General features: G+C 39.9%; 1 protein-coding gene across 1 annotated transcript in view; it reads left to right on the top strand.

Annotated features, from left to right (window-relative positions):
- Positions 1 to 516: 516 nt before the first annotated feature.
- LOC105929351 (transcriptional regulator ATRX) overlaps positions 517 to 18,221 on the top strand; it is a 30,287-nt gene continuing 12,582 nt past the window's right edge. Inside the window, exons 1-13 of the mRNA XM_036143289.1 lie at positions 517 to 682; positions 3,189 to 3,298; positions 3,383 to 3,438; positions 4,449 to 4,477; positions 4,673 to 4,794; positions 4,931 to 5,047; positions 5,334 to 5,443; positions 7,123 to 7,190; positions 7,279 to 9,044; positions 10,888 to 10,948; positions 17,138 to 17,292; positions 17,443 to 17,610; positions 17,693 to 17,789. Of these exons, the coding sequence (XP_035999182.1) occupies positions 669 to 682; positions 3,189 to 3,298; positions 3,383 to 3,438; positions 4,449 to 4,477; positions 4,673 to 4,794; positions 4,931 to 5,047; positions 5,334 to 5,443; positions 7,123 to 7,190; positions 7,279 to 9,044; positions 10,888 to 10,948; positions 17,138 to 17,292; positions 17,443 to 17,610; positions 17,693 to 17,789 (2,873 nt within the window). The 5' untranslated portion in view covers positions 517 to 668. The remainder of the gene's footprint in view (positions 683 to 3,188; positions 3,299 to 3,382; positions 3,439 to 4,448; positions 4,478 to 4,672; positions 4,795 to 4,930; positions 5,048 to 5,333; positions 5,444 to 7,122; positions 7,191 to 7,278; positions 9,045 to 10,887; positions 10,949 to 17,137; positions 17,293 to 17,442; positions 17,611 to 17,692; positions 17,790 to 18,221) is intronic.

Genomic DNA, 18,221 nt, shown 5'->3' with positions numbered 1-18,221 from the left:
AACAAATAAAAAAGGGCTTTAAAATCTCCAATTCTGTTTTTTTTAGCATCCATAATCACATAATCACTAAATTTTTCCAGTCTCTTTATCCAAGAAAGTATTGAAAATGCTATTTTATATATATATATATATATATATATATATATATATATATATATATATATATATATATATATATATATATAATTTTTTTTTTCACAAACCTTTTTTTAAATCTTACTGTATCACATTTTGGAATTTGCCATTCACAATACATTACCATGATCTTAAGAAATGAAATAATCTAGGATGGCAAAATCCAATATTAAGTTTTGCTATATTAAATTCAACACATATTAAACAAAGTAGCTTGTAGGACTAACCTTTTATAATACTGAATATGGGCAAAGGACAAAGCTGGAGACGTGAGATCATTTTCGTGAAGGCGTGTCAAAAGGGTTGGGTCTGCAGGTTGGGCACCGGGTTATGCTTCCTCCAGACGGAGGGTGGCGACAGAGATCAACTTTGTGAAAACACACGAAGAAGACGCGTCATGTTTTTTTTCCCCCTCATGATGTGCTGATTAGCGCCACAGTTTTGCCATAGAAATTTGGTGGAAACCTCCCCCCTACCAAAACAAAACAATGTGACGTTTTTGAACGACTTAATCTGTTTTGCTGCTTTGCGACATGTCTGCTCTAAGGTAATAACTGAAGTTTGAAATGAGGGCGCCTCTTGGTGCTTAGCAAGCGTTACGCTAACGTAGCTTAGCCCACTGTTAGCTAACATCTAAGCTAACGGGTAGAAAAATGATTATGTAAAAAAATAAACGATTTAAGCTGTTACACAGTAGCACAGCCTAAATATAGAAAAATGTAGCCACAGACATCTATTGGTACGTTTTGGAGACGTTTGTGGTTGCATATTTTCTCCCTTTTTACTTGGGACTGAGCTAAGCTCCATGGATATTTTGATTAAACATTGCCTTGTTGTCGTGGGTGTTCAGTATCAAAATTCTTAACACGGTGCAATGTAGTTTCCAAAAATATTTCGTCAAACGAGTGATAAATTGATAGCTTTTGGTCAAATAAAATCATTCTGGAACATTTGGAGCTAGAGAATATATATTATTTGCTTTTATTTCAGACTGTATTCTTTTATGAGTAACTTAGATTTCACAGCAGAAATTGGACTTGCTGATATGTTGTTGACCCGAAACAGACTCATCCTTTGGCTCACTGAAATTAAATATTTATTAGCTCTTCAGAAATATGGAGTGCTATCATGGTTGCCCATAGTGGATAGAATTCAACTGGATGTGGATATATTTGGGATTTTTATTTGAGATGTAATAATCAATTGATCAGAGATGGGTATCCTTGACTGGTTATCCGCATAGGGATGCACAATATGCAGCATATCTATTCTTGCACTATAAGCGTGTGCAATTGTTAATGCCACATAGAACTGTGTGGAATGAAGTATTTAGTACTGGTGTAGGTATGAAGCTCCATGAACATTGTTGTGATTCATGTGTCTAGGCCAATGGGGTTACAGGATGTAGAGTCACACTTAAAGTAGGACTGGGAGATATGGCTTTAAAATAAAATCTCAAATTTTGCAATATCAAATTTGATAGTTTTTTTTCTCCCTTTCGTTTTAAAAAAAACCCAACAACACAGAAGTAATTTTTAAGAACCTGCTTTTATTGCCGTCATCTTATCTGAGAGTTTACCTAAATTCAAAGCGCAACTAAATACAAGCTGTGAAACATGGCTGTAGAACAAGATGGCCGGCCCTCCCATCGTAAACAATGAAGAAATAATAGAAAATGTTTGATGCTAGTGGTTTTACACAATGAGCTAGTTTTGAGTATGCATCTAGGAACTGGCAACTCTTCACCTGAGTAACATCAAACTAACTTACAAAACACCAACAAATGAATAAATTAAAGTGCCTCGTCTTAGGGTAAAATAACTTGTCTCTTTAAAGGATCTTGAAAATACACTTTTTTAAACATATATTCCATATTGCATGCTGTTACCAAAACAACTTCCCTTATCAGTACTGATGTAGTGCATGGTTTCAACGTTCATGGAAGCCCAAGGAGTGTGTTGGCAAACAATCAATATAAACTTTAAAAAAATAAAATCTTCATGAATTGCAGATTCTAATTAATCAATAAAATGTATTTACCGTCCCAATTTAAAGAAATACCAAGCCCTCAATGTAGTCCTACTATAACACCTTGCCTCACTGTCATTATACCTAAGCTCTGTAACATCAGTACTGTCTGGCCCATACCTGAGAATTTATGATTATTACTTTTGCAAGTGTTAGGAAATTGCATTTTGCTTACTAATACTATATAATGCCTTTTGTACGGATTCTTATTGTGGAAGAGGCTCACATCACATCTGACACACAAGGTAATACTTGAGATGCTGAAGGTCAAAGAAAGTGGTTGAAGCATTGTAATAACCGATGAAAAAGAAAGGGGCAAGGAAAATTTGGTTTTAATCCTACTTTAGTTGCTGCATCACACCACTTTCTGTTGGATTAAAAACTTTTACCTGTATTTAAACAAAATATTTTTTTCTCTTCAGTATATCTTGGTCTTTGGGAAATAAAAAATCGCAATTGGTCAAATTCAGAATTGGCAGCCCAGACCTCCCAAGAAAAGCACAAATCATGATTGACCTGGAAAAGTCCTGTGGCGATCCGTGCTCCTCTTATTTTGATTGGAACATGTGATAATCAGTAATTAATGCAGCGAGTTAGGGATGCACATTATTGTAAACATCTTTAAGTAGAATTTGGATGGATGTCTCCTGAAGTGTGGTAGCCTGCCATATATAGCATCCAATTAATCCTTTCCGGTCGCGAAATTTACCACATTTCAATTGCAAAAAAATAAAATAAAAGGTTGTTCCTCAGTTTTCTTAGAAAATCCCAGATTTATCAGGTTTCACTCATCATTTGCTCTGTGATGCTGAAAGACGATACTTAGAAACGTTATCATCAATATTCTAAACTAAACCCATCAACAAACCCATCTAGAATTTGTCAGAGAATATTAGGTTACAATGTAAAGCCTTGTAGGAAGTAAATCTTTTACCAATTCCAATTTTTAACTATATCTCTCACAATTTAAACTTTAAGCCTGATGATATGCTTGTTTAATATGACGCCTATTTTCCGTTTCACAGAGGTACGTCCAGCAACAAGCTGAATCTATTGGTCGACAAGCTTCATGAATATTTGGCTCATTCCTGCATCGAGGACAGCAATGGCTCCCCAACATCAGAGGACTCGAATGGTACATCCTTTTTACATAAACTGAATCAAAAGTAAACTTTGTGGACATATCCTTCAACAAAACTTACTGATCATCTGTTTACAGGTCAAACAAACAAACCGTTTTCTGTGGGGAACACAAGAATGGATAATGTTACAGAGGTAAATCGTCTTGGGTTAGTTGTGGTTAGAGGATATTTTGTTTTATGCCGTGGCAAAACAAATGATCCAGATAACAGTCATGATCATTTGTCCTGACTGGCCCAGCAGTAATTACTATACACTCCAATTGATGACATGTGTAGATCCCAAAAACTGGGACAATTTTTCCACTTACATCAATTTTGCTATGACGTATTAATTATAACTGTTTCAAGACCAACCTACTTGTTAGCCAATATTAGATTAGAAAAACTGGAATTTTAGGGTAAAAATATCTGTTTTATATCTTTCTATCATAGTATTTAGCACTTTAAAGGGGACATATCTTGGCAATTCCACTATTTAGCACTTAAATAAATTGTGTTGTGTACTTGGAGTGCAGGAAATTCGAATGTTGACTGTCTCGGTGCTGCATAGATATCTCTTTATATTATTTTTGGGTCATATTTTTCAAGTCGTTCAGTTTTCTATTATGTTTTTTGAACAATTACTAGCTTTAAGCAAAAATTACAGTATTTTGCCGCAGAGCTGCTAAACAAGGTCATGGAGGTCCAGCTGCCATTTTTGTTTCTTGGAGTAATTTATAGTCCAAGCTGAAAGATGCATAAACTACAAGTGGATAAGTGTGCGGTTGCTCATTACACCGCCCCCCCAGCATACTACAAAAATGGCCGATCAGGGGGGGGGGGAGTGAAAGGCTGTGTGACGTGGAGGGGGCGGGGTGTGATGTGCCTCCTTTAGATTTAAAGAGACAGCATCAAAACGAGTTGGCTGGGACGGGGTAAAATGGGAAATGTGGGGGAGTTCAGACCAAAACGTTGCATCTCCACTTTATAAAGACCACTACTGAATGATTTCAGTGGGAAAAAGAACCAATGAAAAACATGATGGGTCCCCTTTAATTTTTAATAATTTTTAAAAACTTAAAAAAAAAAACACATCACTTGTTTAAAGGCTTAAAGAAGAAACAAATCTTTTAAAGTAAACTGAGACTCTGTCTTGTTTTGCAGACTGGCCTGGACACTAGATACTCAAGGAGGTGAGTTTAATGTTCATTTATACCAGTTAAGTTCCTTTAAAACCCAATTTGAAAATTCTGCTAAGAAAGAAATATATTTTAATTTCAACCCGGGGGATTGGTATGCATTTGCTTTTTTATTACAGTCTGTTGCATTTCTGCTGTTGTAAAGGTTTGTAATTTGTATTTTATTTTTTTATTTTCCTGATATTTTAGAAAACCTTCAGTAGTTGTGAAGCATTCTGGACTGGATGAATCTGGAGACTCAAACGCAAGCGAAGACTTTGATATTCCTGTCACCTCAAATGGTCACCCTGATGTCAATAGATTGCCTAAAGGTAGGTGTTGCTGTTTTACACCGCTTTGCTCGGTTAATGAAAACATTAACTTTCAACAACGCACAACTGAACTGATATTGATACATATCCGTTTAGATAGAAACTGTATTGGACTGAATAGTTTTGGTTGTAACAGGTACCGTGCTGGTCAGACCTGAGCCAGTGGACAATGGAAGAGATGAATTCAGAGGTCCAGAGTTTCGTAGTCGCAAGCCAGGAGTCCTTCGGAGGGAGTTTTCAAAGAAACGTTCAGGTCAGCCGCTGCTCGGGTGAAATGTTTCTCATCTTTTTGAACACCAGAGGCAACGATCTCAATAACCAGTTTGTTACTCCTATCAGTTGATGACATTAAAATAACCATCTGTTGTTTTTCTTAAACAATTTTTTGATTCAATAGTGGGATTTTCATTTTACTTATTTTGTTCAAGATAACTTTATGTTGCTCTAAATATTCGCTCATGTCTTCAAGTTAATCCCTAATCCAACAAATGGCATATATGGCAGCATTGTTGCTAATGATAGCGTTGTTGTTTCCCCAGGAGGGCAACACGTGGGAATTGTGTCATGCACTGCGTGTGGCCGGCAAGTTAACCATTTCCGGAGAGATTCCCTTTATCAACACCCGGTTCTGAAAGTACTAATTTGCAAGGTGAGTTTCAGTCCTGGCACCTAAGAACAAGGGAAACTCAAAACAAGAAAGGTTGTTGTGATCAAATTGTCATATTTGATTCCTTTTATTCCGTTTATTAGCATCCTTGGTAAAAACAACACGTAAATAACTTGAAAACAAATATATTTTTGACTTTAATGACAATGATGGAATGATTATCAAAATCTTTTATTATTGGATTAATAAATCCAATAATTTCCCCTGCTTTTTTTCTGTGTCTTTCTTGATAGCAAGTCTTGGTATGATCTTAAGACTAAAGTCCAGACTGACTGGCTTCCCTGTGAATTGCTTCCTTTTAATAATTTTACTGAGGTTAATTTGATTTTCTGTGTAGATTTTCATGCTCTAATTACCCTGCTGTTATATTAGTATATGCGATTAAAACCCATGAAATGAAGCCAGCTATTAGGCATTACTGCAAAATTCTTGACGTTCCTCCAAATATGCAGGACCAAACATTACAACAGTACATAGAGAATTGACCGAACCATTATGAACAGACTTCACAAGGGAGGCCAGAGGGCCCGGTGTCCTCTATTGGCCCCTGTGCTCACTGCCCAGAACCATGGAGCTCGATTGGCATCGGTAGAGAACGCCAGAACGGGTCGGTTCTGCACAGGCGTCCTGTTCTTTTCCCACATAGAGAGCAGGTCCAATCTGACGTGTAAGGGTCTGGAGACGTTATGAACGGCTATCACATTAGCCGTTCCATATCGCTGTGGATGTCCAGCAATATGATTGCATCTTGTAGCAAATGAAAACCTAAAAGTTAGGTCCCAGCAAAATAGAATATCGACAGTACGAAGCTTACACGGAGTTCGATCGGATCAACAGACTGTTGGCATGTCTATGACGGATTATATTATCGAATTTGAACAGCGATACTAGTTACATAAATTCAAAATGGAGCTACCAGATGTAGTGTTAGCATTCAAGCTACCTAAAATGTAGTTTCTGAACAAAATAGAATATGGCATAAAAGCAATAAAATATGAATTATTTCTACTGAATCATTAACCTACTGAGAAATATGCTCATGTACGGTATAGTGTGCACAACTCAATAAGTCAATGCTTCTTTTGTCTGAATTACTCATAGTGGCCGAATATGAAGTTGACCAGCTTGCTCTTTAATTTTTTTTCTTCTTCTCGTGTTTATATTAGTAAGCTTAAATCCTTGTAAAGCATTCTGTGTTACCCATCGTGCATTACCCAATACATGGTTGGTGCTACTCACACAAAAAATGTTTTTTTTTCCCAGTGATTTGAGCATTTGCACTTACTCCCATGGTGCAAAGACCTCCCAATCTGTGTTGCACTTTTATCCTCTGATGTCTTCAGTCTCGTAGTCGGTACATGTGCTCTGTTTGGCATGTTGAGGTTGGGCAGAAATGATATTTTATTTAGCTGTAGATCAAGAGGCTTGAGGTGTTTTGATGCCATTTTATGTCAGCGCTGCCTATAAAGTTTGGTAATCTGAACAACAATGGTGGACCACTAAATTCTTTTTCTCTTGTGGTGCAGTCCTCAAATTCCATTTATATAGCCCGTAGGACATTCAAATGGGCAGCCATAAATCTCTGTGAAAGATTTTTTTGTTGTTTTTGGGTGTACTTGGTTATAACTTGCTGAAAGCATCGATTTGTTTTGTTTCGTCAGGCGTGCTACAAATACTACTCAAGTGACGATATCAGCAAGGATGGAGATGGGATGGACGAGCAGTGCAGGTGAGATTTCTGGACTATTTCAGGTGAAATATTAAGCCTGCGGCGCAACAAGCTGCCGTTTACCTCGGCCCCTGTGTTTCCTGTGCAGGTGGTGTGCTGAAGGAGGCAACCTGATCTGCTGCGATTACTGCAGCAACGCCTTCTGCAAGAAGTGCATTCTCAGAAACCTGGGACGGAAGGAGCTCTCCAGCATCTTGGAGAGCAAATGGTACTGCTACGTGTGCAGCCCAGAGCCGCTGTTCGACCTGGTGATGGCGTGCGACACCGTCCTGGAGAACGTGGAGCCCCTGTGGTCCCAGCAGCGGAGGAGGAACCGAGCGGAGCCGGAGAAGTCGGAGCTGTACCACGCGCTGTCGCCGCGCCTGCCGCAGAACATCCCGTTGGACAAATGGGATCACAGTGGCATGGACGGCAGCGTGGTCTTCAACTACAACAGCCTGCAGGTTTCTAAAGACGTGACCAAAAAGGCCAAACATCTGGTAGACTCGACTAACGCCGTGAACCAAACCTTCATCGGTTTCATAGAGACGGTCACGGCGAACCCACAAGCGCCTCGTGTCCGCGCCGCGTATCTCAACTCCTTCTTAGCCGTAGTTAAAGGCCTGCGGAAGTCTCTGGCGGCGCTGGAGGACAGCCTTAAAGAGGAGTTTAGTGACCTGGATGTGGCGAGCAACTGGGAGAAGATCCTCAGCAAAGATTGCAATCACCTCCTGACAAACGCAGGCACGGAGCTGGACCGGTCCGACGAAAGGCGCCTGAGTGGCTTGCAGAAACTGGCCGCCGAGCACTTTGACGACAACGACTCTGACTCCAAAGGGTACATTGACCTAACCGTCTCAGACGACTGCTCCGGGAAGGAACTGGACCCGTGTCCTCAGAACATCGGCCTGAAGCCGTGCTCCAGCGAGGTGGACATGTCGAAGAAGCTCATCGTCCAACTCACACCTGTACCCGTGGAGCAGAAACAATCGCCCGGCGTCCCCAACATGGAGGACGGCTTCCCAGAGGAGGGGAAAAAGTCCAAGGAGAAGGATGTGTCCGAAGATGAAGAAAGAGCCAAAGCAAATGTGAAAGATGAGAGACCCATCGACAACACTAACACGCCCCTCTTCCTGAAGGAGAAGCAGGGCAACAGGCGGTCCCCTCGTTTGAAGACCACTCCGTTGCGGCGGCAGAGTGACATCATAACCAAGCCGTCGCTCTCGGGAGGAGACAGCGAGAGCGACTCTGACCCCGAGGAGACGGCCAACGCTGTCCCCGCCACGGACAACGACGAGCAAAACCTGAGCAGGTCGAGAGACGACTCCGACTCGGACGAGGTCCCCGCCGCGCTGCTGGAGCGGGCGGCGATGACGCAAAGCTCGGACGAGCCTCAGAGCGACCAGGACGGGAGCGAAGCGCCGCCCGAGAAGGTGGCCAAGAAATGTCTGTTTTGGCTCACCAAGAACAGCCCCATGTCGCCCGAGAGCCTGCGGCGGAAACGCAAGATGCTGGACCGCTCCTCCGAGTCCGAGCTGAGCAGCAGAGCGGTGAAAGCTCGACAGGAGAGCGGCACGGACTCCTCCAGCGACGATCAGGACCCTCAGAAGGAAATACAGCACCTGAGTACGGTGAGGACAATCGGGAAGCCTCACCTCAGGAGGAGAGAAGAGGAAGGCGGGGTGAGGAAGCAGAAGAGGATGCAAACCAGGAAGTCTAAGGGGAAACCTCCTCAGGACATGACTGACTCGTCGTCTTCGCTGAGCGACGACGAGCAAGACGACGACTCTGAGAGTGACATGAGCGACCAGAAGATGAAGCCAATCACAGAAGACGTGGCGTCGCTCGGAGTAGCAGCTTTCCAACAATCATCAGGTGAGCCTTTCTAACAGGGCCGGCTTATAAAAAAATCCATTTCCCAATTCTGAATCCATTCTCTTATAATTCCTAAAGCTCATATATTCACATAACCAAAGATAGATTTAAAAATAAAAATGCATTTTCCACTGTGAACTTAAATGTTTGAGTCGGCACTTCCAGCATTACTTTATTGATTTGCCGTTGAATGCTAATATGATATTAGTATCAACGTGTTGCATAACTACGCAGTCATTTTAATTCATGTAACAGCTAAGAAAATGTTTTTACACTGCAAAAACGGAACTTAAAATAACTAAAATTCTCTTGAAATTAGTGTATTTATCCTTGATTTGAGCAGGTAAATAAGATGCTTTGCCAATGGAATAAGATTTTTGCACTTAAAACAGGAGCAACTCATCTCCATCGTCTTATTTCAAGTGCATTATATCTAATTATCTTATTTTAGGGGGGAAAATACTCATTCTATTGGCAGGTAATTTGATTTACCTGCTCAAATCAAGGATAAACGCACTAATTTCAAGAAATCTTTACTTATTTTTAGTTCTGTTTTTGCAGTGATACTAGCAATCTTATTTGAGATCGGAGCAATAATCGAAAATAATCGATTCCAAATCTTGAGAAAAAGTTTGATTCTTGAAATATGAATCGATACTCAGCCCTGCTTATTACGAATGGTATTCCTATTTAATTTCATATGATTTAAGCTGTGCTAAAAATAAATATAAACAGAAATGACAGCTTGCAAGTGGGCTTTATCTAACTTGGCGCAGTGCTTCCCAAATTGGAAAGAAAAGTTAGGAGACGTTTGGGATGAGGGCTTGAATGGTCACAACGTTGGTCCAGCAGGAAAATTATGAGATCTTGAGTCACAGGTTCTGAAAGAGGAAAATAAAAATGAGGATGCTTAAAACTGAGTTAGTAACTTCCCTTACAGTAGTATTCATAGCCCTTTTTAAATCGTCAACTCTGGAGGAGCTGCAGATGACCTCAGCTCATGTGGAGGAATCGGATGGAAAGACAGCTTACTAGTCGCATTTGGGGAAATGTGGCCAAGAAGAAAGCCGCTGTTGAAAGAATAGCACAAGAGCCGTGTAGGAGACGCAGCAAACACGTCTTCTGTCTTTTTGACTTAAACATTCAATAATCTTGAACATTTAAATCTTTGCTAATGGCTATTTGTATACTTTTCAGCCTCTCAGGGAGGGTTTTGTCTGGTCCATTATAGCAGCTACATGGTAATTTACATCGTTCAGTAAAGTGGCTATCTGCCTTTTTTGACTCGAACATTTAAATCTAATCGGACGCTAAGGAGGACCACATTCACGCTTTTAGCGTCTCAGGAAGTGGCGTCGGTGCGTTCAGCTGTTTGAACGTTACGCCCCGTATCTGGCCGTGTTTCGTGTGTGAACTCTGGGCGTAGCCAACGGGAAGGTGGGTGGAGGCCCGTCCTGTAGGTAAACCTGGAGGCAACAAAAGAATAGCCTCGTAAAAATCCATAAAAACGTAAATCCAACATGGATAATGTGGTAAGACTTGGAAATCGATGTTCAGAGACTCTTCCTATCCAATTATACTGAGCTTTACAAAGAACAACACACAGAACCTTCAGGCTCTGGCTGGCCAAGCCTGGTAGAAACATCCCCCACGAGACCTGCGGCTTTAATTGCTTTGAAATATAGTTTGACAAAAATATTGATTTAGTGGGTCATATATTAAGGTGGTTTTGTGTTTCACACTTCAAATTAACAAAACACAGTGTGCCGTATCGGGAATGGATGCTTTCTGTAAAGGAACATGGACCAGATCTTTAAAAGGTGTTTCCTTTTTCTGTTTCAAGGCGATGAAGAGCAGTCTGGGCCCTCATGGGCAGCAGAAGACGACGAAGATCCTGAAAATAGGTACGGTTCTAAAAGCCCGGAAGTCAAGTTTGTAAAAGAGTCTAGCTGTAAGAGAAAGGATGGAGCTTCCAATCCTGGTTTGCGGGCAAAACCTGGCAACGCCCAAGTGATTAGGACTGAGCTGCGGTCTTTTCAGACACGGCCTAAACGTAGCTGCAGAGCCCCGATAATCAAATACACATTTTAGCTGAAGAAGTTCACGGTTGTGTCAGATTTGACTCAACTCATAGCCGCTTTGTGACTTATTATCTAGATTGTCTCTGTCTTATTTTCTCTATATAATAATCTAACTACTAAAGGTAAACACATTTTTATGATATATTATTGGATTATTTAATGTAAACATGGCTATTTCCAACAGTTAACCAAAAGAGAGATTTGACTTGAGGAGCAAAAACTCGAAAACGACTGAAGTTTTTTGTTTTTTAACCGCCTTTACTGACTTGTCTGTTTATGCAGCTCAGGTTTGTTTTCACCCACTGTAATCTGAATGAAATAAACTGTGTGGTTCTGTTTGTTCAAAATGCACATAGTCATTATCCACCATATACAGTACCTAAACTTTAATTTGCAGTTGAAGTATAAAGTTCGAAACCTGCGTGCAAAAATTTGATTATTTTATTTTTATATAAGTTAAATTAAATTTGAATTCAATATGTTTTACTTTTTGAAAATAATTACGAAACGCATTTTTTGGACTAAATTTGAGAAAGTCGTGCACAGTTGCAGGTCTGATGAAATGAAAACCTTTATACTTCACCTGGGTCCTAATTGGGTCTTGGTTCTGGTTTGGCAACTGAATTATATCCAGGTTATATGAAGGTTATACATTATTCATTTCTTAATAAGTATCAGGCTCATTTCATTTAATTTTTAATATATTTTATGTTCCAAAGTTCTATTATTTTCACAAGTTATATTGTTTGTTTTTCCATAATCATTAGAAGAGGTTATGGCGTTTTTACATAAATGCTTTGAGAAGCCCCATATTAACAGGAAATGTTAGGACTAATTATGACCTTTTCTAAGACAGGAGGTTTGAAGACATTAGTTAAAAATCAGCCTTTAGTCTTAACCAAAACACACATCCACAACTGAGGATTACTGGTGTTGAGTTCTGTCATCTTAGGTGGTTTTACTTCCTGATTAAAATTCCCGATTTAACTTTGAAATTTTCATCATTCAGCTCAAAGGGCTATTTTCTCTTTGCCACCAGGAATGATTATTTAATTTAATTTTGACTTGACAACACTGATACTAAAACAGGAGATTTTTTCCATTAAGTATCACAATTACCGTAGTCATCGCAAAAATACATTTTTGATCAGTGTAGAATTTGCTAGCCCCAGTTTATCGCACTCGTTTTATTTTGGGGTTGTCCTTTGTTTTTGTTTCGCAAATGAAATGTTTCAGAATGTTCGACGTATTGATAACATAAATTTGGTATAGAATAGGATTGTCACAATACAGAAGTTTTAAACTGGATCACGATGCTAAGAAAAATACTTAATCCCTGATGCCATTTTTGATACCAAAGGATTTTTTTGAAGGCCCTGGCTAAGAGCAGAAAAAATAATTATTTACAATGCGACAAACTTTAAATTTCGTCATTTCATAGAACCAATAAGTAGAAGACAATTTAGCCCTTAATTAGAGAAATAAATAATCAAAGTGTCTCTTCCCTGTTTGGCCCAAGCAGTAGACAAGACAATAGTTCGTATAAGTGTTAATATTTATGGAAGCGTGTAGCTTTGACTCAGTTGTGCAGTTATTTTAGCTCATAATTGCATATCTGTGCCACTGTGTGCTTCCATTTGTCTGTTCGTTTGCTGATGATGCAAATAAATTTTACGTCTGAGGGAAGAACAAAGAATCATTCTGAGCTAAGATGTTTTTTGTTTTTTTTAAAACAAACAAGGATCTGGTCCATGCAAATGTATTCAGCAGCGGCTCTGTGCAATTTCTTCCTTGCTGGTAATATTGCAGAATATTTGCTTTATTGATCGATAGATAGCAGCAGCAGCAGGGTTTTTACTTTTTTTTTGCTCCAACTCTTGCTCCACCATGATCTCTGTTACTTTTAGCCACATTCACCTTCAGTGCCTTAAAAACCAAACGGTGGCGTGACGGAGGCGACCCACAGACCCCGTCATTGGTGGCTAGTATTTAAACGGACAGTGTTAGCTTATGTAGCCCGGCAGGTTGCTTGTTGAAGGAGCTTTGTTTTTATTTATTTTTCGTTGCTTTCAAACATCAGTGTTGTAGGGTTACCTCGTAGTGTTAGTTTAGCATGTAGCACCATTCAGCTTTTATTGTTTGTCGTTGTCCGTCTGCCCGGCGGGCAGCACAACGCTTCTGTGTTCGTCCTGTGGATGAAGAGGGTCAATTTGGGCGACTGGCTCAGTTTATATGGATTTTTGACGTAAATGAATACCTTTGAATTATTCATTCGTATCGACTATATCGACGACCCGAGTGTAGACTTATCCCGTGGAAGTTTGATCAGTTTTGGATTTTTAACCAGAAGTGGTCCAAGGCAGGCTAGACTCATTTAGTGACTGAAACGCCCTTTTTTCCTCTCAAAGAGGAAGGTCCAAGGCAGTACTGGTGGTGTTGGTGGCCAGTCGTTAGCAAATCACGTTTTTCTCAGTGTTAACAAAACATTTTAGTCTCATCTGTCACTTTATCACCATGTTTTAACCTACCAGGTACCCAGAATGCTGCCAGATAAACAACGGAAGAGGCGGTTTCTGTGCTTTTGTAACTTGTCATATTAGCTCTCTCAGCACAGCGGGCCAACTCAAGGACTACTTCCTTGCTTAGGAAGCATTAACAAGCTTCAGTCATTACCACTTACAGTGGGAGCTCAACGTTACGTCCGGTAGACTCATAATCACAGGCTTCCTTTTGACCAAAGGTACCGTGTCTGTTCCTGGTGGCCACGCCTTATCCCAGCGCAGTACTCCTGACCGCCATGTTTTGGAGATAACGAGAAAAATCTGCAACAGCGACAAACAATGACGCCATTTGTTTTGTCGTGAAAACAGGCTATTTTTCACGGTCCCGGCTCCCGTAGCAGGCGGGTCTCTTTGCTTATGTTGTCTTGAGTCAGAGCTTGTGGGATTTCCCTTTTTATTTTGATTCGAAACTACTTTTGGGGGCGCTAAGGCGTGACGACATTTCTCTCCATCTTATGCATTTATAGATTCGTTTTTTGGGGGGTTTTGTAGCACTAGTGGCTTGTGTTTTTTCAAAGTCGGCTGACAAGAAAGGAGGTTTGATAGAGGGGGTGAAACATGCGGCCTCAGGCTGGAATCGCACCCAGGTCAGCCGTGTCGAGGACTAAGGCTCACTCTGGGTCAGCATGGGTCCTCCTCACTACCCTTGGCGCCATCGGAGCACGCCCCCATCTCATGCATCTAAAAACAGAAACAGCACGTGTCACAGTATCACGTCCTCCGCCGGTTTAACAAGATAGAAACACTGACAGGAAATTCCAGCAACTTTCACTACGTTCAATTAACACGAGTCAATTAGAGAACCTTTGGCTCAGACTTGTTGCATTTCTGAATGGGAGCTCAGAAAGCAAACATTCGAGAATGATGTTTGAGCAACACCGACGGTGCCGTTCACTTTAACAAACATGCAGCACCGCTCTAAGGTTTCCTTTCCTTTTTTTTTTTTTTTTTTATAGCGTTGCGTTTGAAACACAGACGCTCAAAGTGCAGCAGGCGCTTTGGAGCATTTCAGCAGATCATATATAAACTTTAATCAGCTACATCCATCTGGTTGGGGTTTTGCTCCCCTGTCCAGGAAGGCTCTGACCAATCAGGAGGCAGAGGAGGTCGTTCTGAGGATCCCGTAGCAGGATCTTAGCGATGGGTAGTTTAGTCAGTGTGCGTCCCTCAGATTTTATTAGTTGCTTATTTGGGACTTTCGACACCAGTTGAACATCTTAGACTATGTGTTTATTCTTTGGAGCACTTTGACAATTGAGATCCTGTGAAATATGTTTTTTTTTTTTTAAATATAATTTTAAAGAAACCTATTCTAAATGAATATAATATAAGTTTTAAATGAAATATCTATGCAATATAAAGTCGTGAAGCAAGAAGACTGAAAACAGCGGCAGCCTCGATTCTCTTGCCATATCAGCAGCGACCTCCACGCTTGCTGACTCTCGGTAAGAGCTCATGTTGTTACCGGGCAGATTTTGGAACATGCTTAATGTGCTTGGGTCCGCCAAACTTTCACTATGTAGTGGCCGGTCGGCTAAAAAAATACTAAACGGTGAGCTAGAATGCGATGAGACGTTGTGTTTGTTGTTTCTTTGTGTGCTTGCAATTAAACGTCTTGAAGTTCTTCCTATGGTGAGAATAGGGTTCCAGTTGTCACAACCCATCTTTTCTTTTATGGTGCTTCCTTTGGTTTTCATAATAATCTATTCATATTTCATTATTGTTATTTAATTGTTTGGTCAACTCTTGTCCAAAGGAGGATTTTCTGTCTCTTTGACAGGTTTGGTGTTGTTTTTTTCCATGTTTTGCAACCACTTTCTATACACAGAGTATACATTTCTGCTGACCATTAAAATCAACCATTTATAGAATTATCATTGTTATTGCTAAATGTGCGTACCTAAATTCTGCCTATCTGGAAAACCAACTTTTACTACTGATACGCAGATGAGTTTTCCGTCCAGGTCAGTGCTTTGAGAAATTACCGGCAACTTTGTATATATCTGGGAATTGAGAGTGGGCTGTGAAACACGACTTATAAAATGTAAACAACCAAATTTCCACAATGCCTTTAACGACATCCATGTTTGTTTCTCGTGTTTTTCCAGGTTGGAATATCTGACAGCACAGCAGTGAAAGCAATGCTGTTAGGAAACAGTCGCTTAATCTGGGATATTAGTCTCCTAAAAGACCCCGTTTGTCCACCCCCCCCCCCCCCCCCCCCTCCAGTAGTCTGTTTTAGTCGTAGTAGTAGTTCTAGTACATGTAGATGAACATGGTCAGCAGAAATGTAAACTTAATGTCGTTTGTGGTTATTTGCTTCAACTAAACGGATATTGTAGAATCGCAGCATGTGATCGTCACTGGCAGTCCATGAGCGTTAGCGGCGATCATAAGTGTTTGCTATTTAGATTGTCTTTTTTCTAAGTTAAATCAAGAATGAAGGTGCTTTTCTTTTACCTCTGCTGTAACTACTGTACTTTTTTTGTGTGTTAGTAATAATCAAATCTAATAATTGTTAAACACTTGTGGGGGGAGTGAACGGCATTAAAAACCCCACCTTCAGGTCAGGATGTGACCCGTCTGAGAATGAATTCACAATAAAATCAAACAGTCCATCAAATGAAGTGCAGGAGTTCGTCTGCATATTTTTATGTAGCTGTATATATTTTTGACCATTCCCAACACCATACAGTGTTGAAACCAAATGCTTTTTACAACTGTTAAATCGGCCATGTTGTAATTTGTAACCTTCCTGGGATAAATTCCTTTTTTTATTTTATTTTATCTAAACCTTCAGAATGAACTTCTGTGTGTTGGACGTTTGTGCCTTTTTTAAGAAAAAAAAAATAAAATTATTTAGGCTTCTTTCTTTGTTTTAAATTTGCGAGTCTCACGAAGTTGGCGCCCCCTCTGGTCAGTGCTGAACATCGCTGATCAGGTGATTCGAAAAAGTCAAGAAAAGTCAGTTTGTCAAATTAAAATTGTTACTTTTCACTCGGAAACAAGCATGAAAAGAAAATGTAATCCTCTGTTTTGCTTAAAAGCACAAAAATATAGATTTTTTTTTTTTTATTTTGTCTGGTAACATTAATTGTTGTAATAAATATTTACTTTTAAAATGTCTCTGCCTCCTGTTTTATCTTTTATGCTTCTATTTTGGTTGCCTTACTTATTGGGCTGTGCCAAGTGTCATGACTTAATAAAGTTTTAATTAGAAAAATCAGTTCAAATCTGTTTAAAGCAGATTTAATTGATTTAGTCTTTTCAGACCATTTTCTATTACTCAGGACAAGTGGCACCGGGCCATTATAGATATTTTATTAACCCCGTCCTTTTTTTATTTTGATGTTTTTTTTCCCATTTTTATTATATTAAATCTGTAAAAAATTATTTACATAATTCAAAAATAAACTACAGGTGCCTTTTCCTTGTGTTTTACTTTTAAAAGAATCGCTAAGATATTGCTATTGGCCCAAATTAAAGCCAACCTCTCTTCGGATGGGGACATTTCTTCTGAAGGGGAAACTCAGGAGGATCAGTCTGACTCGGATGGCGACGGGGAACCTAGTCAAGGCAATGAGGATAATGCGACAAATGAACACGGTATGTCACCCAGCTTTTTGTAAGAAGAAATAAATCTAGTTTTAGTGTTTAGTCGGCTCTAAGCACATTTCCTTTTGGCACCAGTCCTTTTTTTGGTCAGTTTGGGCTCCAAACAGGTAGATATGATGGTAGATTATATCTCTGCTGCAGGAGAGGACCAGGCTTCATCAGACAACATGCTTGATGAGCCAAAGTCCACACACCCTCTTCTCCGCCACAAGCTCTCACTAGATGAGGGAGCTTCAAGTGACAAGGCAGAGCCTGAGGGTGAAGTAGGGATGCAGATGAAAAGAAGAACCAAGAGGAAACGGCCTCTTTGTAAGCGCACACGTGACAAAAAACAGGTGAAGGAGGAATAAAACAATTTGCTCCTAATGGTTAGTTTTTATCTTCTGTCAAGCTGGCAGTGAAGGTTTTAGTGAAGGTAGTGAAGCGATGGAGATGAGCGAGGTGCTGAGCGAGTCCGAGGATGAGGCTGGTGATGACGGACTTCACAGGTACGTATTCCTTTATACCACTGATGTCATGAAGCAAAGGATTTTATTGTCTTTGATAGTAAAAATGAGAAATTTGCAGATGCAGTGAGGTAAGAACTTCACAAGCGCACATCATGGTCCTTAATGTATGATTTAAAGGCTTTTAAAGACACATTTGACTCATTGCTTTTCAAGGTGGAAGGATCATATCGCAATATAAAAAATAAAAAAAAGCTATTAGGTACATAAATATGAGTTTGACGGGGAATTTCTCTAATCTGCTCAGTCAAATTTCTACAAACTGGCTCAAATGTTTACATACCCTAGCTCCCACTAATGCTGTTTTTAGGTAAATGTCCCTTAGCAAGTTACAGAGAGAGCACAGAATTTGTAGCCATGAGCTACAAAGAGCTTCTGGCATAATTCTTGACACCCGTTCTTATCAGAAATACT

Source organism: Fundulus heteroclitus, chromosome 11 (assembly GCF_011125445.2).
Source record: "Fundulus heteroclitus isolate FHET01 chromosome 11, MU-UCD_Fhet_4.1, whole genome shotgun sequence".
Taxonomy (NCBI): Eukaryota; Metazoa; Chordata; class Actinopteri; order Cyprinodontiformes; family Fundulidae; genus Fundulus; species Fundulus heteroclitus.
This window is presented reverse-complemented; position numbering and strand designations above follow the sequence as displayed.